Source organism: Rhinopithecus roxellana, chromosome 10 (assembly GCF_007565055.1).
Source record: "Rhinopithecus roxellana isolate Shanxi Qingling chromosome 10, ASM756505v1, whole genome shotgun sequence".
NCBI classification, from domain to species: Eukaryota; Metazoa; Chordata; class Mammalia; order Primates; family Cercopithecidae; genus Rhinopithecus; species Rhinopithecus roxellana.
This window is the reverse complement of record NC_044558.1, coordinates 113739270-113764161: the sequence shown is the minus strand read 5'-3', so window position 1 is coordinate 113764161 and position 24892 is coordinate 113739270. Positions and strand designations below refer to the sequence as shown.

At 36.4% G+C, this 24892-nt stretch overlaps 3 protein-coding genes across 6 annotated transcripts in view; 2 read left to right on the top strand and 1 right to left on the bottom strand.

Annotated features, from left to right (window-relative positions):
* CEP290 (centrosomal protein 290) overlaps window positions 1-1281 on the top strand; it is a 92287-nt gene extending 91006 nt beyond the window's left edge. For both annotated transcript variants that reach the window (XM_010371487.2, XM_030938857.1), the window contains one exon: window positions 889-1281. In XM_010371487.2, the coding sequence (XP_010369789.1) occupies window positions 889-1119 (231 nt within the window). In that variant the 3' untranslated portion in view covers window positions 1120-1281. The remainder of the gene's footprint in view (window positions 1-888) is intronic.
* Window positions 131-15121, bottom strand: C10H12orf29 (chromosome 10 C12orf29 homolog). 2 transcript variants are annotated; one of them, XM_010371486.2, is made up of 7 exons: window positions 14879-15121; window positions 10022-10139; window positions 7359-7454; window positions 6560-6676; window positions 4561-4758; window positions 3349-3518; window positions 131-2080 (listed from the first exon to the last, which is right to left on the bottom strand). In XM_010371486.2, the coding sequence occupies exons 1-7, from the start codon at window positions 14966-14968 to the stop codon at window positions 1892-1894; spliced, it is 978 nt and encodes a 325-aa protein (XP_010369788.1). In that variant the 5' UTR covers window positions 14969-15121; the 3' UTR covers window positions 131-1891. The 2 variants fall into 2 exon arrangements, with proteins under 2 accessions (XP_010369788.1, XP_030794719.1); XM_030938859.1 differs by having other exon boundaries at window positions 3463-3518.
* A 6063-nt stretch (window positions 15122-21184) lies between these two features.
* Window positions 21185-24892, top strand: part of C10H12orf50 (chromosome 10 C12orf50 homolog) — a 43290-nt gene continuing 39582 nt past the window's right edge. For both annotated transcript variants that reach the window (XM_030939382.1, XM_010371489.2), the window contains exons 1-3: window positions 21185-21240; window positions 23517-23636; window positions 23974-24094. In XM_030939382.1, the coding sequence (XP_030795242.1) occupies window positions 23625-23636; window positions 23974-24094 (133 nt within the window). In that variant the 5' untranslated portion in view covers window positions 21185-21240; window positions 23517-23624. The remainder of the gene's footprint in view (window positions 21241-23516; window positions 23637-23973; window positions 24095-24892) is intronic.

Genomic DNA, 24892 nt, shown 5'->3' with positions numbered 1-24892 from the left:
ATCCTAAAAAATTCATGTAATAACATCTTATATTTGACCTTTATATTGCAAAGTTAATTATAATTATGTTCATCTGACTATTCCTAATATATTTATTAAATAAGAGCTAACAAAAAATTCAGACTCAACATAGGATTAAATAGTAAATTTATTTTTTAATTGTAACAAATATATGCCATTAGTATGTTCTTAAGTTTTGGGTCACATTGGCAACAGTGTCTTTAGTTTTTTTTTTTTTTTTTTGAAATTATTTTCAGGAATCCTAAGGTTATAGTTCCCTTAAAAAAATATTTGCTATGTTTTACCTCTTTTAATACTGTAAACAGGACAAAAAGGCATGGATATGAGAATCAGCTAGTAATCACTGGCTATTCTAAATAGTCACTAAGGCGTGAATTGTCTCTTCACCGATGCCTAATTGTCAGAAGTCCCAAAGATTTCCCTGATCATATTAATAACTTTATGAAAACTTGATTATTCATTAAAAATTAGAATCTGTAAGAAAGATATAAATGAAGTCTAAACCAAAACTCTTAACCAGACTAACTTCAATGTTATGAATTGCAAAATCTAATTTTGATTGATTACTCTATTGAGAAGATCTTACATGTTTTTAGAGAAAGATTAAATCCCACTATAAGAAATGATAAATTTTAGTCAAAGACTAGAACACAACTTACGGAATAGATCATTGGACTTGACAGTTAAAAACTTAGTTATTTACACTGTACAATGGAACAAAGAAAAATCTTAATTTTTCTGCCTTTATTGCTGTATTCGACCATTCAGGAATACTTTGGCTTTCATATTTAAAATTAAATCTCACAGTTCAAACCTAAAATATGTATATTTCCTATATCCAACTTTTAAATATAATGTTTCTATTAGGAGGAAATAAAAAAGCTGAAAAAAGAACTGGAAAATTTTGATCCTTCATTTTTTGAAGAAATTGAAGATCTTAAGTATAATTACAAGGAAGAAGTGAAGAAGAATATTCTCTTAGAAGAGAAGGTAAAAAAACTTTCAGAACAATTGGGAGTTGAGTTAACTAGCCCTGTTGCTGCTTCTGAAGAGTTTGAAGATGACGAAGAAAGTCCTGTTAATTTCCCCATTTACTGAAGGTCACCTATAAACTTCGTTTCATTTAACTATTTATTAACTTTATAAGTTAAAATATACCTGGAAATAAGCAATTCTCTGAACTGTAGTATTTCCTTCTCACTACCTTGTACTTTTATACTTAGATTGGAATTCTTAATAAATAAAATTATATGAAATTTTCAACTTATTATAAAAGCATATATTTGAAGACTTGTTACGGCCATCAAATAGACAATGAGCTTTGGTGAATTTCTCTACATTCACAATGTTTTGATTAGGTTTTTTAAAGAATATGAGGGTAAATTCAGTAATTTTAATATTTAAAATTGGAGTTTATATATACTTATTTATACATGTGTTAAGATTCTCAAATCCTAACTATGATATATATAAATACAGATGTAGACATACACACATATAAGTTATGAGGTTGAGCCATATGTTTTGTTAAATATCTAGCAAAATTAAATTGAGCTTCAACTATTTGATTTTGAAAATTAGTGACATTAAATTTTGTTTTTAAATTACTACTCAGTATAGTGGAGAGAATCCAGCCTTTGTACAAGTATAGGAGCTTACCGTTACTTATGTTTTTATGGCTAGAGATTAAAATTAATTTGCTAGTTTTTAATAAAAATTTGAATAGGTACTTGAAACTGGAAAATTCATTTCTTCACAAATGGTAGAAGACATATTGATGTTTCATAATGAACAGGAACCTTGAGATATTTTTAAACATGGTAGAATATTCAAGATTAGAATATAATGATAAACTAATTTTATTTGCATTTTATACATCAAATATTATATCTTTGAGTCTAGCAAATTTCTGATTATCTAGTTTTGAAAAATGATTAAACAAACACTTAATATCAAAGGCAGAGTCACATTTGTTCAGGTTCATGTTGATAATAACCGGTTTTGAATTCATGTAAGTATCTGGAATTGGCCAGCATAAGCCAAGATGATGGCGATGGACCTGAAAGAGAAAAAAGGTATTAGGTTTAGCATACAGATACTATCTTCATTCACTTAGAAATATTTGAGTGCCTACTATCTGCCAGGCACTGTGTAAGACTCCACTTTATCTTACCCTAGTTTTTTTTTTTTTTTTTCATAGCTGTTCTTCTCCTGACATATTACATATTTGTTTATTGTCTGTCTTCCCCATTAGAATGTGAGCTTCATGAAGGCAGACACCTTGTTTGGTTGACTGTGTATGTCCAGCACCTGGAAACATGCCAGGAATATAATCAGGGGCTCCATAGAATTTTATGAATCATAGAGTCTGTTGCTGAGTATAGACTAGCTACCTGAAAAATGTGGGCAAGGAGGCATTCTAATTGAAGGGAATGTTATGTGGTAGAATGGAGTTTTTTTGCTCTAATTGCAATCATGTAAATATGGTTAGAGCAAACCCAATGTGTGTGTTTGTGGGGACAGAGGTGGAGAGCAGTTCTGGGAAATTAAGCAGGGGCCAGATCATGAATATTTAATGTAACTGAACAGATTGATGCAGGAAAGTAATACACTCATTCGTTTGTGAAGAATGGAGGGGACAGGACTAAAACTGAAAGATACTGTTTTTGGAGGGTGATATGACAGAGCATGAATCTTCGCTTAAATTAAAATTAACAGTTAATTGGTTGGAAAGAAGTACATAGATTAGAACTGTTAGGAACTGATAACTGGATGCATGAAGTAATGAAAAGGGGGGTTAAAATTAATATCCAAGTTTTTACTTCAGTGAATTATGTAGAGTCAGAGAGTTACAACTAGGTCCAGTTTTGAATATTATGAATTTCAGGTACCTGTGAGAAATCAAATAGACAAGTCTAGGAGACAGAAAGGGAACAAAGTATAAGATAATTCATTTTGTATATATCAACTGTTACCTTGGCACTCTTTTTACTCAACAGATTCTATACTCAAGTCTGGGAGATGCTGTGTTAAGTTAGTACAAGATGTCTCAGAGAGCACTACTGTGCAACATGAATTTCTACGCAGGGGATATATAGTATCCCTTTATTTCTAATGCACACCTGTTATGATCAATGCCCCACACAATACACACCGGGAAACACTGTTTTACCTCTTAGAAAATGGTAGTATGTGGGATGAGAAAATTAAATTTCTTTACTGCAAATATTAATTGCTGCCATTTGTAGAGAGAATTTTAGTATCACTTCTACTCTGCTGTGGGAATATAAGATGACATAACCCCACCCAAGCTATTTTTGCCATTACCTTTATTAAACAGCCATTACTGCAATGCCATACTATTCCTTCAATTTTACCCTCTTTGCAACCTTCAAACCAGGACAAGAGATCATTGTGCTTCAATGAAGGTAGATTTCTTACTTGAAATGCTCCATGTGGTATAAGAAGATGTAATGGATGTTTCTTGCTCCCTAGCCCTAGGTGGGAAAATTTGCCATTAGTCATATTCATTTAAAGGAACTTGCAGAAAGAACTAGAAAATGTACCTCTTCAAATAAAGTCTTTTGAAACACTTAGGAATAAAGGTAGAAAAGCTGGTTGGTTTCCTTAAAAAGAATACAACCCAGTGCACTGGCACCTTATTCCAGTAACTCTAAATTCCCCCTTGGCGTACTCTCCACCACGGTTCAACAAACTATGACCTGTAGGCCAAGTCTAGACAGATACCGCTTTCTGTAAACAGTTTTCCACGAACACAGCTGCATCCACTCATGTAAGTACTGTCTATAGCTCCTTTCAGAAGGGTGGCCCACAAAACTTAAAATACCTACTCTGGCATTTTGCAGAAAAAGTCTACCAACCTTTGGTACCAGTGTGGCACTGGTCACATTCAACTATTCTTCAACATTTGCCAAACAGCTGCACTGTATCTCTGATAACTTGTCTAACTACCATCTTAGCTTCTTTACACCTGGCAGTCTACTTTTGATCTCTATGTAGGATTTTCCTATTATAGCTTTAGCATCCTTAGGTCTGTCTTCCCATCCCCATGTCAGCAAGGTGTAACCCATAGTGCTCTCAGTACTTGCACTCAATTCATCATGATATATATTTTGATATTTGACATGGTATTCATTGCCAATACTTTACTTACTTTATACCCTTGGCTATTTAAATTGATGCTATAATAACCACGAAAAGTGCATTTTCATCATTCGACTCAACTCACCTGAATTTTAAAAAGCAAAGCGGTTACAACTGAGTCATTACTTTTCATACATAGTTGTGTAATGTTATTACAGGAAAGAATGAGGATAAAAATCAACCTTTTAGATTAATAAAATGGTTTCATTTTTCTGTGAATATAAAGTTAACAGAAATGGATATAATCCTAGGAAACTAACTCAAATTTGTTAGTCGTTTCTTTAGTGTTGTATGTATGTTTTTTAAGTTGACCCTAGAAAGTTCTCTTTATAAATGACAGTTACAATAACTGAACAAGAAAAAGGCTTCACTCACCATATGGGTTTCCATTGATATTTGTTCCTATGAGCTCCAGTGTTTGTTCTAAGAGATCTGAAAGTGGCACTGCACTAATTTCCAAAAGTCCAGAATCATCAGGATGATGTTTTAGTACCAGGGCAATTTCAAATTCATAATTAACTACAGAGGAATGCCAGCAATACTGTTTGTTGTTTTTCTCTACTGGTACCCAACCTATCATATAAAGAAGAAAATTATTTGTTATTAGATTGTTTTTCTTTGGATTGAAACTACATGTAATTTCTATTTTTGTAAATTTCCCATGTTTTCTGGGTGTCTATCACAAAGAGGTATTACTTTAAAAACTCAGTGGGAAAGTTAACAGTTTATTACTTTTTAAAAAATCACAAGGGTTCATTTTTTATTCTGCAGAATTAACCTGTTATTCACTACAGAGCACCTAGCATTCTCTTACTAGACAATTCACCCTTATTCAGTAAGAACTGAGCACTATTCTAAGACATAGCACTTACATTTTTTTCTATAAAACAAGTTTTCTCTCAAGCTTCAGGAACAATAGACATAATGCGGTACGTGTTCCAAGTTTATTAAAATGTTCCAATATATACTGAACACATTTATTGAATATTATTGCTATTACCTTTCTCATTCTTGTTGCCAGAATTGGCTCCCTTCATTACTCATGCTAGATGACTGTAATAACTTACTTGCTGGTCACCACGCCTCCAGTGAAATCCAACTCACTTTTATCATAGTTCTATTTCTAAAACTTAAATATGCTTTTGCTGTACAACTGATTAAAAATCATTATCTTCAGGATAAACTTCACACTCCTTTAGATAGAATAAAAGGGCCTTTACAATCTGAGCCCACCACACTTCCAGCCTCAACTTTTACAGCCACTTCATGATGTCGTATACCCTGAACATTCTAGCTGCAATGAAGTGTTATATAAAGTATCCGAAATACCCCATGCCCTCTCCTCTTCCTGGGAGTTGGCCTAAGCTGATCTTCCCTCTTCCTTGTCAGCTGACTTTCTAGTCCTTAAGCTTCAGTACAGACGTCTACTCCTCTTGGAACCTTCCACTAACCACAAGCTGAATGAGGAATTCCTCTTCTTTTCTCCGGTGGTACCTGATATATTCATTCCTGTTCTTAAATCATACTATTATTGGTTGATTTCTCCCAATGTCTAATTAAAGATCATAGAGGACAACGGTTCTGACCTTCATTTTTGTATTACCAGAAACTAGGAGGACTTTGCACATAATGGGCACTCAAGACATGCCAGTTGAGAATCTATAACCTTAATCTGGGATATTTTCCTATTCAGCATACCTTTGCAAAATTTTCCATCCCTAATCTAAAGGTATAGACTTCTTGAAATCTCATTTCAGACTAGATAATCTCATCTATCCTGACAAGAACTTGGAAGCTATTCCCTCTTTTTTTGTTGTTTTTTTGAGAAAAGGTCACAATCCGACACTCAGGCTAGAGTGCACGATCATGGTTCACTGCAGCCTCGACTTCTGGGGCTTTGGTGATTCCCACATTAGTTTCCCGAGTAGCTGAGACTACAGGCGCACACTGCCATGCCCAGCTAACTTTTTGTATTTTTTGTAGAGACAGGGTTTTGCCATGTTGCCCAGGTTGGTCTTAAAACTCCTAGGCTCAAGCATCCACCCATCTCAGCCTCCCAAAGCGCTGGGATTACAGGTGTGAGTCACTGCACTTGGCCTCAAGGCTATTCTCTTTTGACGCTTTATTGTCACAGACTACAACTAGTAAAAAATATCCATCTTAGAAAAGACTCTAAACCTAAGAGGACGTTCTTAATATGAAACATCTTTGATATAAAATGTAGGACTTTACATAAATTTGATTCAGAAATTCTATACTATACATATTAATGAAGAACCAGATTAAAATTGAATTCTATAATTTCTGATTGAATGGATATTTTGATCCTTTTACTAGGAAACACAAAACTGCATTAGAAGAGATATCATGGTACCAGGAATGTGTCCATTTTCATCAGGCACTGGGTTCCCATTTATTTGTTCTATTTCCTTTGCTGGTATCCAGCACTCTGGAGCTGGTTTGAAGTCCTCCTCAACGTTCCAAAAAAATTCTAAAAAAAATTAAAAAGAGATAATATTGTATGGGGTGATACTTAAAAAATGTAATACTAAACAGACACAAAATGGGAACAGCTACTAAAACCTCATAGTATCAGGTGTGATACAATTATTCTCCATTCATTATCACCACAATGTGACTGTACTTAAGATTAGGGTACTAACAATTTAAATATTCAATTTCATATATGCCATTTGTATACAGTATTTAACAGTCGAACTAAAGTAACCATATTCCATTAAGTATTGGATTATGAATTTTTAATATACTATGAATACAAATATAAACATATATACATGAATGCAGATATACAATGTGTATCTACTACAGATATTTAAAAGCATTTTAATAATTAAAATTGTTAATTTCCTGAGATTTGTACCTGATTTATAAAATTACACATTTGTCTCTTACACAAAATGTGTCACTCATTTCAATATCTATGCAGTAATCTGTATGTTTTAATAGACTCATACTATAAAGAATAGTGACAAATATTAGGAAAATATTTTACAGTATTTTCAATAATATCCTTTTATATATAAAAATATTAAATTATAGTTTTCCTAAGTTGCTTAAATTATACAGAAGGATATAATGTACAGAAATACCACAGCAATAAATATGCCACAAATTTCAGCTATTTAAACATGAAAACTTAAAAAAAAACTAACCTTTTGGGTTTTCTTTTGAATGCAGAAAATTTTTAAATCTTTTTTCAGCTTGTTTGTTGGGTTTTCTATCTAGTCGAGCCCAAAGGTATGGCTGATCTAAAAAAGTAATAACAAAAGGAAAAGTATGAAGCAAACAAAACTATTCTTGAAAGACATTTCAGAATAGAGTTTTTCAATAAACAGGAGGCTAATTTCTCAAAGAAGACAAAGGGAAATATGCAGTCTAAGAATATAGACCACCTAGCAGTACCTGATGCTATGAGAAGACTTACTTCTCTGGTTAAAGAATGAGGGGGATGAGACAAAAAGTAAATATATTATCTTTTGTATAAGGACACTGCATAGTCATATTTTATGAGTAAGCAGCATTTATGGACAACTGAAGATACCTCTACGAAATGGAAACATAACCAGATAACTGTATTCACCCCACCCCCCCCAAACATAACACTGTGCTGTAAGGGTTAATTCTGACACATCTAGAATTAGGCTGAGCTGTTCTGCATTGCACTGACCCCTGATCAAGGCATGAAAATACTAATAATGTTGATTTGTACTCATGGATCTGAGAGTTGCAGGGCACTGTGCTAGTATTCTTTATTGGTAGGAGTGAGCCTGATAGCTTGGTCTGAAACCCCTGGAGGGCTCTGCTGTTGAAGCTGGTTACTTAGCAGCAAGATGCCGACCTACGTGACCAGCAAAAATATAAAAATCCCCATTTTGCATTCTGTGGTTCCAAAGTGTTTGCCTGCACACATGAGTGGTTCCTGATCTGAGAAAATGTGTCCTGCTAAGGCTCTAAAGCAGGGAACAATAGTAGCTTTTACTTGGCCTCTCCATACTCCTTGCTGTGAGACAGTCTTTGGCTATAATACACATCTTTTAATGCCATTGGTATATTGTGTATCCTTTAGCAGTAATAAATGTGGATTTGGAAGCACTGTCACTTTGGGTTCTGTGACTTGACTTTAGCAGTTAAATTCTACTCCAGTTTGCCATCCTCATGCATAATGATACACACTATACTTTCTTAATAGGCATCAAAGTCTGAAAAATCTTTTACAGTTTTCTCAAATATATAAATCCAAGGTTTATAAAGAAACTGCTATACGTTGGTCCAGATATTCTGTACTACTTATTAGCTATCCAGATAAATAATATGAAGAACCAGATTAAAACTGTGTTAGCATTTCTGGTTCAATGGACCTTTTGTTTCTTTTTTACCAGTAAACATAAAAAATGCAATTCATTTACATCCACTAGAATGGCTACTATCCAAAAACAAAAACAAAAATCCAAACAGAAAAAAGCACAAAATAAGTGCTGGTGAGGAAACTGAAAAACTGGAACCTTTGTGCACTGTTGGTAGAAATGTAAATGGCTGCAGCCACTAGGCCAAACACTATAGTGGCTCCTTAAAAAGTTATAATCTCCATATCATCCTGTAATTCCACTTCTGGCTATATACCCAAAAGAACTGGAAGCACAGCCTCAGATATCTGTTCACACCTGTTTACAGTAGCATTAGTTAACAATAGTCAAAAGATGAAAGCAACCCAACTGTCTACTAATGGTTGACTGGATAAACAAGATGTGCTAGATACATGCAAAGGAATATTACTCAGCTTTAAAAATGAATAAAATTCTGATACATGCAACCAACATGCATGAACCTTAAGGACATTATGCTAAGTGAAATAAGCCAGTCACAAAAAATAAACACTGTGTGATTCTACTTATATGAAATACCTAGAGTAGTCAAATTCATAGAGGCAGTAGAATGCTGGTTACAAGGGGCTGGTGGTGGGAGAATAAGGAGTTGTTGTTTCATGGGTAGCATTTCAGTTTTATAAGATGAAAACAGTTCTTGAGATGGAGGGTGGTGATAATAGCAAAATAATGTAAACATACTTAATGCCACTGAACTGCATACTTAAAAATGGTTAAGATGGTAAATATTATGTATGCTTTAGCCCAGTTATTTTACTGCATTTCCGAATAAATTTCCTGATACAAGGAAAGTGTCCAGATGTCCATTTTTTGCCCCAGGAATGTGTCCAGATGCTATTTTTTTTCTGGAAGTGAGAGGTAATCTCACCATCCAAAAATAATCGCAAAAAAAAAAAAATCTCTTTTCCATACATTTCTTCTTAAAATGACTGACAATTTCTATTTGCATTTCTACCTTTTAAACTACATGAAAGTGAAATTAATTACAGACACTGCCAAGAGGAATAAAGCCCCTGGAATCGGTGCAGGAAGAATAAGCTTAAGGGTCACACAAACATAGGTCCCATTGCCAGTTCAGCCATTCAGTTACTATTGGGTCTCGGAAAAATTATTTAAGTTTGCTAAACCTCATTTTTCTTGTCTGTGAAATGGAGAGGCTACTTGTACAAATTGGAGATAATATATATCAAGCACCATACTGCCTGGGCCCTTAAGTGTATTAAGTACATGTTTTAGTTACCTTCCTTTTTTCCCCCAAGAAGAAAATACAATAATATAATAAGTAAACTATAACAACTGTGACCTTTTTGTTTTGCTACTATACTTAGGTTTCCCAGGGTCTATGAAGAGCAAATGCCTCATTTCAGATAGACTGTAAAGTGATTAAGAAAAAATAAGTAATATTTGTAGTAAATATTATAGTTTTAGTTTACCTTTATAGGTAGTAACATAACAACATGTTCCATCCACTTTTTCTGTTGGAATTGCACTGTATATATCTGCATCTAATGCCTTGTGACTTATAGTTTCAGTTGCCAAAACTTTAAATGGCTTAAAAAGAGAGAGAGAGAAAACCGGTTTAAAATAGATAGCCTCTATGTCTTTGCACACACGCTCACCTGAAATCTTCCTAATTTCATTAGTTTTAAGGGATGATCTCCAGTTCATCCTTCAGAATGATTTAAAAATATTTATTCTGTGAAGTTCCGAATCGTTCCCTCCCTTCCGTGCTATCACAGCAACACCTGATTTTCTACACAATTCTGTAATTATTTACGTTTTTTTAATCCACCTTTGTTCTTTGCAATGCTGCATCCCTAGCACAGGCGTTCAGTATATTTAATCATATACTTGACAATTATTTACTAAATGCCTAAGATTAGGCATTGTCTTCAGCACTGGAAATACAGAGGTGAACAAAAAAGTACCTGCCTTTGGTGAAACTTGCATTTTAATGAGGGAGACAAAAGAAGCACAATACATAATATAATGTTAGCTATGACAAGCAAGTGCTAAAAACAAATGGATAAAGCAAAGAGGGATGAGGTGCTATTTTGGATACGGTGGAAAGGGAAACTTTGAGGAGGGAACCTTTGACCAAACTTGAAGCAAGGGAATACCATGCAAATATCTGAGGAAAAAAACAAAAGGTAAGGTTTCTTGCTGTGTCTGAAGAATGCAAGGCAGCCATTGTGTCTGGATCTGAGTGAAGGTAAAACTAGATTGTATGTTTAATTAACTCAAACTTCATAGGTGCTTCTGGTAGTTCAATACAAGTATCTTTCAATCATAATTTTCAGTTTTCCCAAGAGTCAATCTGCTCTTCAATACATGAGATCTTCCCCCTTTTTTATAAGCACAAACATGTTTGTGATTTATAAAACTTGTTTTGCAATTAAGACTTGGTTTGTAAGGAGTCTTAGCAAGGATGTTGTAATGTACTCCTGTCTCAGGTCAAAATTCTCAGGGAGCAGGGAAAATAGATGGAAGATAGTTCATACTTTGTTTTTGCCTTTTTTCACCTTTTTTCCTTGCAAAGCTAATAGATGCTCATTATAGAAAATTTGTAAATGAAGTATACAAAGGCATAAATGAATCACCCATGTCATCACCGTTCAGACGTATTACAAAGAACCTTTTGGCATACTTCTTGTCTCTTTTTCAGTGCATTCTTCTCAATTTAATTGACATCAGTTTCTATTTGCTACCAAGAAGTTTAAGAGCCGAAATCAAATGGTTTCTGGATTTACTTTTTTCATGTTTTTCCTCCTTAACTGCATGATAAACAACTGCTATTGTAAGCATAGGTTGAAAAACTGTGATTTTCATCCTTTTCATAAAGCAATTGTCATTAGTATACCTTCATTGTCACAGAGCTTGCATCTCTGTCTAAACATTACAGATCACAGACTTTAAAAGCATCTTAATTTTCAGAACAATTTTACCCTTGATTCAGTTTTATATCCTAAAGATCTTCAGATGTATCATCATAAAGTTCAACAAATACTCTTAGAAAATATATGATCTGCTTGAAAGTTAACCCCCTGATAGTTTCCTACCATTAATAGTGATTTATATTATTAGACATGACAGTACTACGAACTTAAATTTCTGAGCTATATCAGCTATGGTTTATTTACTTACTTAAAAAATGTTCAACATGGCCGGGCGCAGTGGCTCAAGCCTGTAATCCCAGCACTTTGGGAGGCCGAGACGGGCTGATCACAAGGTCAGGCGATCGAGACCATCCTGGCTAACCCGGTGAAACCCCGTCTCTACTAAAAAATACAAAAAACTAGCCGGGCGAGGTGGTGGGTGCCTGTAGTCCCAGCTACTAGGGAGGCTGAGGCAGGAGAATGGTGTAAACCCCAAAGGCGGAGCTTGCAGTGAGCTGAGATCCGGCCACTGCACTCCAGCCTGGGTGACAGAGCGAGACTCCGTCTCAAAAAAAAAAAAAAAAAAAAAAAAAAAAAAAAATGTTCAACATGGCAAAAGAAAAATTGCCTCTATAAAACAAATCTCTTGACTCTTGAGTTAGGCTTCACTTTGACAATAGTTTTCGTCACAGTTACCTGACATCCCTATGTAGCTTGATGAATTGTTTACTTTGAAAGTTGTATTCAGGAGTCTATGTCGATCTAAAAATCTTTGTGGTAACTCATTCAACAAAATTTGAGCATCTAGTTTGTGAATGGCCTTGTCCTAGACTATGCAGGCAGAATACAAAAAAGGAGTAAAACCTGCTGGCATCACCTCTTAGGCGAGACCTCATATTAGTACTCCTGTAAATACGGCCCTGCTGAGAGCACAAGCTGGCCCACTATGGCATCTTAGAGATGTTATACAGTATACTTCAGTATCATTTTAGTTCTATGTCTTTGCACAATGAGTACTCAAGGTTTCAAGCTGATTTTTTTTTTTTCATGTTTTTCCCCTAACAATCTTCACTGTTAAAACTACCAAGAATCACTTGCCTTTTGTTTTTCCTTTTGAGTTTGTTTGCTTTGAGAGTACTCACCCCTTGTCCCTTTCAGCTTTATCAGTAGTGAGATGTTTACATATTGATAGTTTTTCTACTATCAGGAAGAAAAAGGGCACCAAGGATGAGGAAAAGACAGTTTCTTGGGCTCCTACGAACTTTTTATCTATAATTCATTTTCATTTCTGAAAAAGACTTATGCCACTTCTACAGTCTGTATCTGAAGTAACATCATCTTACAAAGTGAAACAACACTGTACAATATAAACATATTGCTGTGTGTGAGCTTAAGACTAATGCACTATTTCAAACAGGTAAACTAAGAAATTAGGCCCTTCTAGTATTGATTCAATACTTTCAAAATATAACCGTCTAGTAGGGATTCAATACTTTGAAAATACAACTGGTTTTCACTAACTTATGACGCTGGTATCAAAGGATATCAATTTAACCTAGGATAGTAGAGCCACAGAGTCCGGTCCAATAGCAGTGTGTGTGTATCTAAATTTATCAAAGATCCTATGGGGGGAAGATTACTCTGCCCCATGCAGCTCCTGATGAGTATAAACATTCCTTCCATAAAAACCAATCATCTGCTCTTTGCTATTGACATGTCCAAAGGACAACACGAGAGACACTGAGGGGTACACAAAGTTCTCCTTTTCCACCTGTCATCAAAGACTTTAGACTATTACTGGAAAAACAAGGTACGTGTATTAAAATAGTGAGTATCGATTGAGTGGCCCTCTACAATTTCTGGGTAGGGGAAATCAGTGAGATGACTAAGTTGATTTAAGATTTTATGGAGAAGAATTGACTTGAGAAATTAAAAACATTCTAGAGATGATCCAGAGTGAACAGTCTGAGCAAAAATATGAGGCAGGATTGTGGTTGATATGTTCACAGGATGAAATAGATGGCTAAAACAGAGAATTAACTTTGAGGAGGATGGAAGGTAGACTGAGCCTCATTAGTGGGAGGCCCTGAATTATAATTAAGAATGTGGATGCTATGCTATAAACGATACTGTAAGCTGTTCTTAATGCAGAGAGATAAGAGAAGGGGCTGCTTATTTTCCCTGGTGGAGAATACTGTTACAAACTACTCCCCTCCAACATACGAAGTTGAAAATCACAGTAGAGTGAAATACTAGAACAGATGATAATGTTTCATATGGATTACATTTGTTACAGCTAAAAGAAAAAAAAAATTACTGCTACAAACATTGAGTAATAACTGTGGCATTTTGACGAGGAAAGAACACAGTGATGATCACTCCGAGTGGCAAGTAAGACCAATTAGGTGGTGCAATGAGCAGGACATGAAATATTAACTATAACAACAGTGACAGTAATAGAAAGAATGAAAAGATCAGATGCTATAAGGTATAAAGCATCAAGGTGAATGGAAAACTGGCATGAAATGATTCCAGGGTTCATTCTTTAATTCAATAAATATTTATCCAATGCATACCACGTGCCAGGTCCTAGAAGCTGGGACTAAAGATAACAGGGCAATCTTTGCCTTAAATAAGTTTTAGTGCAGAAGAAAAGCCAGTGCCAATTATGAAACTCAAGTGAGGTGGATTTCCAATGGACATGTTGGTTTTGTTTGAAATCAGCAAAGCTGGGAAGCACCCAACTAATCACTGGGCATTCTACTGATCAAAGACTACAACGTTTTATAGTACGATATGAAAAAAATTACCCAAATATAGGTTACTCACTAGCATTTACCGAGGGCACACTATGTGGAAAACACGTTGCTACAATAGAAAACTTTGAGATGAGAACACCAAAGTTAGAATAAATTAAGTAATTACTGGTAATATGAGGTCTGAACTTCAGTGACCTAATTAGGCTACTGTCAACACCGCCACTGGTTCGGACAGAACAGGTAAAGCAAGTCTTCTAATATCCACCCTTTCTTACTGCACTCTTGAAAAGCAGTAAAGCTTGGAATGTGGCAATTATCTGATTAGGGGGTTTCCCCAAAAGATGCTAACCTGAAAAGAAAGGAACATGCTGTAGATGTGGGTTATCCATTTCCTCGCGAGGGCAAGTTTGAATCTCCTTATCAGGATAATCCTTTCGCAAATTCTCTCCCTTACGACTAAGAAAAGTACAAGAACCTGGAACAGCTCAGGGCGTACCGAACTCCCACCCCAAACCTACCCAGCGAAACCTACAGAGGCTCCTGGCCTGCAGGGCAGGTCTAACGCGCCCAGCCGCCCTCGCCGGGTTCGCACTGAGCCAGCGCCGCGGGGAGGAGCCCACGCGAGCCGCCCAGCCTGCCCGACGCTCCTCCGTACCTGATGCTCCCTTTTGGCGGAAGGCTCCTCTTTCACCTCCGTCACAAACACACACGGCATTTTCCGTTGCACGGAGCCCAAGCGCTTCATGATGAGCCCAACAAAGCGTGGAGAGAGCGCTTTCGAGCAGCGCCCAGTCCAGCCGGGGAGAAGCCCTGCAGCAGTCACCCGCGGGGTTCAGGCCACTCACACTCCGCGCCCAGCCACTGCGGCTGCGCCCCAACTACCAAACCCCAGCGAGGGGCGAGAACGCTCGTCCAGAAGCGGCTGCCTGGCCGCTGCGCCTTCTGGGAGTTGTAGTGCAGAAGCTGAGGTGCCTGGTGCGTTCCCACGTGCGTCCCCTGCCCCCACCTCGGTTTTAACAACCGCGAAAACAGATACCTTTCCTAAACGTGTGTACTTAGCCACACCTAGTAACCGATGATTTTTTAGAAATTAAATAAGATCAAGTTATAAGCAATGAACATTTCAGATGTCGATTTAACGCAGTTCCAATGAAACCTACTGGCCTGTTATCTTTAGTTCGTGGGGGAAGCACTGTAGAAGTTTAGAAACAGAGACATCCCCAGATTCCCAAGCAGAATGAAAACTGCCTTTCCAGTAAGATTGTCAGAAAACCCTATAATAAAACACACCTGGGACCAAAAAAAAAAAGTTACCGTTTGACCTACGCCTTATTGTGCAGCATAACATGGTCAAAATGGTTCTGATGTTCTTTCCAGAGTGAGTGCGAAATTTCAGCCTTAGACTAACCCAAAAGTGCAGGAATACCTACAACCAGATTTCATTCTCAAGTTTTTCATAGGAATCTTGTTTAATTAAAGGTGAGTTCCAACAGCCCAAATGGCTTGAGTAATGGTAGTCAATCAGCTGCGAGCTAAAAACAGCTTTAACTTACTGCTCAAAAGAATATTTTGAGGGTAAGTGATAAGATGGACAATGACTAAATAAAATAAATACTAAATATTTAGGAATAGTAGCCTTTCCATCTCATTGCATTTAGTAGTTCCTAGCCTGAAGTTGTAGGGGAATTTTGACTTACTGCCATCTTTATGGGCTTGGACTAGACCCAGCTCTCATTTCTTTGTCTTACCTGCATGTATTCAACTGTCCAGCATATTACTGACTTAGCCCTTGGAAAAATTAAACTATATCTCACTTAGAGGTATCTAAATAGTAAGGGGATTCTCAAAGAATAAAACATCTCCTTTAAAAAGTTCACAATTATATTGAATACTGACAGTGAAAAAAATAAAATTTAAAAAAAGTTCACAGTCTTTTTATTGTTGGATTCAGAGGGGAGGGAGGAAGAAAGAGATTTGCCATTTCAAAGTGTTTATTTTCTACTATCTTTTTCTCATAGGAAAACACAAAAAGTTCTCCCACATCACACCCCACCCACATTTATCAAAAAAGAAAAAACCTGATGTTGGCTGTGTGCTGTTGGAAACAGAAACTTTTTAGCATTTTATAGTCGAGTGCCAGTGACTTCTTGGTTCCTTCAAAGGCATTCTAAAAAGCGGCTTATTTCATGAATCCCAAAGATACAACAACTTTCACAACTATCAACTGTCACCTCCCAAACTGCCACAGAACCTTTTAGGTCCAACGTTCTGTCATTTGTGGGAAATACTCATCTTCTAAAACACACTCTACTTATTCTTTGAATAGTAGTTGCAAAGCTAGTCATCTCTCAGGAAGCACTTTCTATTTCCAAAACTTTGGTTTCATCAGTACCTGGAGCAAAGCTTCTGGCAGAAACACAAATCCTCATCAGGAGAGAGGCACAGGATCAATTCACGGTTATAAACTGGACTCCTGCTCTGATGGGTAGCAGCCATCAACTTTGCCCAATTCTCCTAATTCTGAAGGGTCATCAAGGAGTTGCTACCAGCTACTGTACCTAAAATGGTGTCACAGGATTACAAAACAGAAGAAAGTCTTTCTTCTCTGACTAATACGTTAGGTGCTCTAGTAAACACCAAAGAGGAAAGATACTCAGTGTGAGCCTGCTTTGACTGACACAAAATACTTACAGAATTTTCAGTCCTATTCCCAGCCCTGGAGACAAATTTGTAATCAGTCTTCATCACAGGAATAATCATCCTCATAGGGTAGTACTAGCTTTTTTTTTTTTTTTTTTTTTTTAAAATGGAGTCTCATTCTATCACCCTAGCTGGAGTGCAGTGGCGCAATCTCGGCTCACTGCAACTTCCACCTCCCCGGTTCAAGCGATTCTCCTGCCTCGGCCTCCTGAGTATCTGGGATTACAGGCGTGTGCCACCACGCCCGGCTAATTTTTGTATTTTTTTTAGTAGAGATGGGGTTTCACCATGTTGGTCAGGCTGGTCTTGAACTCCTAAACTCGTGATCCTCCCGCCTCTGCCTCCCAAAGTGCTGGGATTACAGGCATGAGCCACCACGCCTGGCCGTGATAGTTTTTTTTTTTTTTTTTTTAAGACTAGAATGAAATTCACAACAGTAAAGAATAGAACTGAAGAAAATAAGGAAAATAAAAAAGGACGTGAGGGAGAAGGAAAAGCAAAAGAGAGCTTGAAAAGGTAGAGAAGGTAAGACTCCAGGAATTCTAAAGACTACCAAAATGTACAGATCTATTTTATGTGCTCTGCAATGACAAAAAAAAAAAAAAAAAAAAAAAAAAAAAAAAAAATTCCCCATATGAGTTTGACCTATTTTTGCCATGTCTACTGGAATATAGCTGTATGCACCTAACTTCAAAAAGTAAACGCTTTTTTTCAGACTTTCTCCTTTGTAAAACAGTAATTCTCACAATGGCTTTAATCATGATGTTACACGTAATATGCAATAATGGTGTTTGGTAAGAATATTTGAAAACAGTCCAATGAAGTTACAAGTTTGTAGGTGTAGACAGTGTTTGTCTGGAGGCAAAACCCACTTAAAGTATTTCTTAGGGGTGTTTCTCCCAGTGGCTTAAGTACTTCATGGGTGTTTTGTTGTAGAGTTAGAAGATAGGGCAAAACAAAATGTAGTTATATTTTTCTATGTATCTTTGCCACGGTCTTCAAGGGTTAGGGAAATCTTTATTCTCTACTTCATTTACAACTCTCATACTACCTCATTTTTAAAATTATGTTCAATTTACATTTAAAAACTTTTTTCTAAATTTTAGTTTATTTTACATATCAGATTTTTGTCTTAAAGCATTGTCTTCAAAAAGTTCATAGCAGCTTAGCTTGTTTTACGTTACCAAAGTGGGAATTCATATTTGTCTCAGTCTTTTAAATTTCTAATTTAACATACATGACAATTTAAAAATACATTTTTATCTAGCCTAATCTGTGATTGTCATGGCACCTTTTATGTTATTTATTGATATGGTTTGGCTGTGTCCTCACCAAAATCTCAACTTGAATCGTATACCTCAGAATTCCTATGTGCTGTGGGAGGGACCCACGGGGAGGTAATTGAATCATGGGGTGGGTCTTTCCCATGCTAATCTCATGATAGTGAGTAAGTCTCACGAGATCTGATGGTTTTATCATGGGTTTCCACTTTCGTTTCTTCCTCATTTTCTCTTGCTGCCACCATGTAGGAAGTGTTTTTACCTCCTGCCATGATTCTGAGGTCTCTCCAGTCAGGTGGAACTGTAAGTCCAATTAAACCTCTTTTTCTTCCCAGTCTCGAGTATGTCTTTATCAGCAGCATGAAAGCAAACTAATACAGTATATTGGTACTAGTAGAGTGGGGTATTGCTGAAAAGATACCCAAAAATGTGGAAGTGACTTCGGAAATGGGAAACAGGCAGAGGTTGGAACAGTTTGCTGGGCCTAGAAGACAGAAGAAAATGTGAGAAAGTTTGAACTTCCTAGAGACTTGTTGAATGGCTTTGACAAAAGTGCTGATAGTGATCTGAACAATAAGGTCCAGGCTGAGGTGGTCTCAGATGGAGATGAGGAACTTGTTGGGAACTGGAGCAAAGGTGACTCTTGTTATGTTTTAGCAAAGAGACTGGCAGCATTTTGCCCCTGCCCCAGAGATTTGTGGAACTTTGAACTTGAGAGAGATGATTTCAGGTATCTGGTGGAAGAAATTTCTAAGCAGCAAAGCATTCGAAAGGTGACTTGGATGCTGTTAAAATCATTCCATTTTAAAAGAGAAACAGAGCATAAAAGTTCAGAAATTTGCAGACTGATGATGTAGTGGAAAAGAAAAACCCATTTTTTAAGGAGAAATTCAAGCCAGCTGCAGAAATTTGCGTAAGTAGCAAGGAGCCTAATGTTAATCCCCAAGACCATGGGGAAAATGTCTCCAGGGTATTTCAGAGACCTTCACAGCAGCACCTCGCATCACAGACCCAGAGACCCAGGAGGAAAAAGTAGTTTTATGGGCCAGGCCCATGGTCCCCGTGCTGTCTGTAGCTTAGGGACTTGATATCCTGTGTCTCAGCCAATCTAGCCATGGCTGAAAGGGGTCAACATAGAGCTCCAGCTGTGGCTTCAGAAGGTGCAAGCCCTAAGCTGGCAGCTTCCACGTGGTGTTGAGCCTGCAGGAGCACAGAAGGCAAGAATTGAGGTTTGGGAACCTCCACCTAGATTTCAGAAGATGTATGGAAACACCCGGATGCTCAGGCAAGTTTGCTGCAGAGGTGGGGACCTCATGGAGAACCCCTGCTAAGGCAGTGTGGAAGGGAAATGTGGGCTGGAGCCCCGACACAGAGTCGCTACTGGGGCACTGCTTAGTGGAGCTGTAAGAAGAGGGTCACCATCCTTCAAACCCCAGAATGGTAGCTCCACTGACAGCTTGTGCCAAAAACCTGGAAAAGCCACAGACACTTAATGCCAGCCTGTGAAAGCAGCCAGGACGGAGGCTGTACCCTGCAAAGCCACAGGGGCAGAGCTGCCCAAGACCATGGGAACCCACCTTTTGTATCCACATGACCTGGATGTGCGACCTGGAATCGAAGGAGAACATTTTGGAGGTTTAAAATTTGACTGCCCTGCTGGATTTTGGACATGCATGGAGCCTGTAACTCCTTTGTTTTTTTATTTATCCCACTTGGAGTAGCTTTGCCCAATACCTGTACCCCCATTGTATCTAGGAAGTAACTAACTTGTTTTTGATTTTACAGACTCATAGGTGGAAGGGATTTGCCTTGTTTCAGATGAGACTCTGGACTGTGGACTTTTGGATTAATGCTGAAATGAGTTAAGACTTTGGGGTCCTGTTGGGAAGGCATGATTGGTTTTGAAATGTGAGGACTTGAAGTTTGGAGAGGCCAGTGGTGGAATGATGTGGTTTGGCTCTGTCTCCACCCAAATATCAACTTAAATTGTATCTCCCAGAATTCCCACATGTTGTGGGAGGGAGACAGGGGGAGGTAATTGAATCATGGGGATGGGTCTTTCCCATGCTAATCTCATGATAGTGAATAAGTCTCATGAGATCTGATGGGATTATCAGGGATTTCTGCCTTTGCTTTCTCCTCATTTTCTCTTGCCACCCCAGTGAAAGAAGTGCCTTTCACCTCCTGCCATGATTCTGAGGCCTCCCCAGCCATGTGGAACTGTAAGTCCAATTAAACCTCTTTTTCTTCCCAGTTGGTTATGTTTTTATCAGCAGCATGAAAATGGACTGATACATTTATGATGAATATTTTTATTAATTTCTGCTAGGTTTTAATTCTTTGATTAAAGATACTAAGAGGAACATATCAATAACTGCTGATTGAAATGTTTCATTCTGGGAATCAGAGCATTTCACTTGTTTTCAACAAATTCTCAAAACCTTCAAGCACTCTGGAATCTTTCTGCTATAGGAAGAAGATATTTCTCTTTTTATGATGGATGAAAAATAAATGGAATCTGGCTACAAGATGAGTAAGTAGCCCAATATATTTTCAGGTAGTTATTAATATATCACAATTTGAATATGATTTTTCCCAAATCAATGGATAGCAGAGAGTACATATTGAAATAATTGTTTTTATTATCTTAGAATATGAGTATCTAATTTACCTATGTCAAATTTTTAGTGTTATTACCAAACCCTCTATAGAAACGAAGATTTAGAAATAGTTGTTTACTTGTGAAATACTTATCACTTTCTATTATAAAAGTATAAACTAGTTTATAGTCCATATTCAACTAGAACATTGAAAGATTAAAATATGCTATTTTATTTTTGCTAGTCCTTTTTAGTTAATATGCTAAAACTGAGTAAGAAAACTACAGTTCACCTGAGTGAACATTGACCTACAGTTATATGTGAGGTCATTTATGATGAGCAAACAATGGATTAGGTAACAATGAGGAAAATTCTAGAAGTTTGAGTTTGTGTGCTTACTAGCAACCACTTTCAACACTTCTGCAAGGCTAGAGAAGGTATCTTCTAATTTAAATTTGTTTAAGAATTATCTATTGCGTAATATACTGGCAACAGGAGGTCAGTTTTAAAGGAATACTTTAAAGCCTGAAAGACTGTGGAAAAGAAATTATTTTTCCCCCTTTACATACTGATAGTTTTTGTATTTGCATTCCTGCAATTCATATATATTTTTCAAAAACAAAAAAAAAACAAAAAAAACAAACATTGGATTAGCAGCAAGAGAGTTGAAAATGGCAGAAGTTGGGAATGACTGCTATTTCTTTTTAAATTCCACATGCATAAAGGTAAATATTGTACAACTGACAGTACTTCACATGCTTAATTTGAGTAGAATGAAGGAAGATATGGCAATAACTTGCATTGCTGAGCCAAAATTTACTATTTTCTTGCAAGATATCTTATATATGTAAAATCTGGAGTAAAAGCCTAGCATGTATTTTTGACATACTGAATTTCTCTGAAGAAATCTGAGATAATTTGAAATTATTATTTGTTTGAAACTACTCTTATATATGCCAGTTACATGCCTATAGCTTTTGAATCTTCATGTGGCACTTTTGCCTATGTTATGGCACCTTGAGACATTAAATTCCTAATATTGAAACGTTATATGTTACAAGATATTGTTTTAATTAATATGATTCCAGTCATTATAAATTCAAATAGTTGAATTCAGGTAACTGTCAAACTTACTGTAATAAATCTGTTTTCTTATTTGAAATTTATTTACCCAATTACTGAATTTTCCTCTGTCAAAAGTCTAAGTAACAATAAATATTTAAATATCATAAAAAAGAAAATAATTAATATAAACAAATTGGCCACATAAAGTTTATAAAGTTAAATGGGAAAAACTGATAATTCCTCCAATGTATTAGGATGAATGGATCTTAATAAAACCAGATAAAGGTAGAAACTCAATATTTGGAGCTTCGTGCTCATGCAAGAAATAATCCAGCGAAAAATATGTTATGTCTGGTTTAAAGTGTTTCCTCTCTATTAGGAAACCTGAATGGACTCAACCTCTCTGACCACAGAAATTAGATTCATTTATGTTACCTGTTAAATTAAACGCTAGGATAATAAAGAATAATAACAGATTTCATGTCCCAGGTGGGCAGAGTGTTTTGTCTATTTCACTGCTGTATCCTCAAGTACTTAGTACAGTGACTAATGAGTAAGTTACCAGTAAATAATTAAATGAATAAATAATAATAATAGCTCACAATACCTTGTATCACATCATTTTTGCAGCTAATCTGTGAGGAAAGTATTTTTTATTTCCTGTACACAGATGAGAAAACTAAAGCACAGAGAGGATGAGTTAAGTATTAACTTTGTGACTATGGGCAAGTAGTGGAGCCCAGGCTTTCAAATACCAGTTTATTGACTTGAAAACCCCTGCCCACAAACCCATGCTGTGAGAGTACATGTATCTACTTTAACAAGGGAGAGAGAGTGAAGATGGAAGTAGGAGAGAGATAAAAGATAACGAACAACCATGGAACATGTGTCAAAAGAGAGAAGAATGTTACCACCTCTCTTCCCACACAACAGGGGCTTGTGGTTTTTACCAACTGTGTGTTTGCGTTTAAAAGAACATAGAATTTTTAAAAAGTAATAGCAGCCCATTGAAACAATACACATCTACTTTTGTTGGCATATAAAGAAGTCAGTGAGTATATGTATAGGCAATTGTTTATCTTTCTAAGCTAAAGGCACAAAGCACATATATTTAATGTAGTACATCATAATATAATAATTAAAATTCCACAATAACTTAAATTTTAAGTTCCATAAAAACTTAACAGTATCTCCACAGGCTGAGAAAACAGATGATCTAATAAAAGGATTGATTAATATAAATCATTTTCACAATTAGAATATAGGTAGGGATTCTTAAAAGTTTCATCTGGCTTTCTTCAGAACGAGAAATTAAGTTGTTCTGTCACTGAATTGTGATCAAAGTGTCACTGGATTCTTATATCTCTATTCTTAGTGAACCATATGGATTAACGAATAACAAAAAGTAGCGTTTTATCAGTGATTTGCAGCGTGTTGTACTATTTAATCATTAGATTATCTTGTTGCTTTCTCACCGAAGTTAGACTAACTTGCTAAAATTTAGACTTATGGTCTAAAATTAATAGTGTATATCTTTGTGATTCTAATTTAATCTACTCGTATTTTCTTTAACAAATTAGCGACCTATTGTTGTTAAACACTAATGTCAACATATTGAGCTTTCTACACTGTTTACTTTTTCTTTTAGGGTTCCCAGTGCCAATTCCGACACTGTGAAGAGGCCCTTGGCAGTGACACTGTGTGCTCATTATGGAGAGAGAGGAAATGTTTAGATCCACTTTGCAGATTTAGACACATGGAAATGCAGGTAGAATTACTTAGCATCATCATTTTTGTTAAAAAGCATTTCCCTTCAGTAATGCTGAATTATACTTTTACAAAACAATAGGGAAGAAATCATTCTTCCTTCTATTTGATTTTAGAAATTTTGCAATTTTTTCAACTTAATGGAGGAACACGTTTTAGAAATACCCATTGCAGCTTTTGAAAAGCAGGGCTTAGAAACACTGAAAACTGGAAAACACACATGATCCTAAATCAGTTAACTAACCGTTTTTGTGTCATTGTGCTGTATTGTACCACATTGTATTTGTTGTAAATATGGCATCTAATCATTACATTTCCCCCAATCTCATTTTATCTAGCAAAACTGCAGCATTTCATGCTTCTGGGAAACTCGGCCTCTTGGTTGTGTGAAGATCAGCTGTATCTTTTATCACAGCAAACCTCGAAATATCAATGGATTATTTTTGCCACCAAGTAGCAGTGAGTACATTTTTTGAATAACATGGACACACCATATTCTAATCTTATTTTGGAGTAGCAGCATAGAATGACACATTAAAAAAGTATGACAAGGTGAGCAATGCAATTTAATAGCCAATGGGTAATTTGGAATGATTCTACATGAGATGAGAGAAAGCTCAGAATGAGCCATTAAGTAACTAACAAGATGAAGTGAACAAAGAGCAAGTTAACTTTATGTGTATCTAAAATAGATTTTATTCATATGAAAAGTAAGACAGCTACTGACCTCACTAAATAGAAGGAGGCTGTGTCTTAGCAAAGTATCACACAACTGAAGCCAAGATTAGAGGTCTTGCCTTCCCTGGTGGTCTCTGTGAATGTGCAGAAAGCTATCTCATAGGTGGAGAGAGCAAGAGAATGATCTGGGTTACACACTTTTGCTTCTAGCAGAACAGCTGTTTCTGATGGTTCTTTCTAACACTAATTGTGGAGAAAATGCAATGCCATTGCTACAAAAGCCGTGGCACAATTCAGTCTAACTAAATGGTACTGAGACTCTACCATGTGATGTACTTTATATTCGGTTCTGGGAAATGGATACAGAAGACACCACAGTGTAAACCAGTGAATGGTAATAACCTTGCTGAAGAAGTTGGGGCTATTAGGTTTCCCTGATGCTTGTAACTACTCTACTTTCCTTCTATGGCCACCAAGTTTTTCTGATGGAATGGTTTTTTGTTTGTTTGTTGTTTGTTTTTTGAGGCAGAGTCTCGCTCTGTCGCCCAGGCTGGAGTGCAGTGGTACGATCTCAGCTCA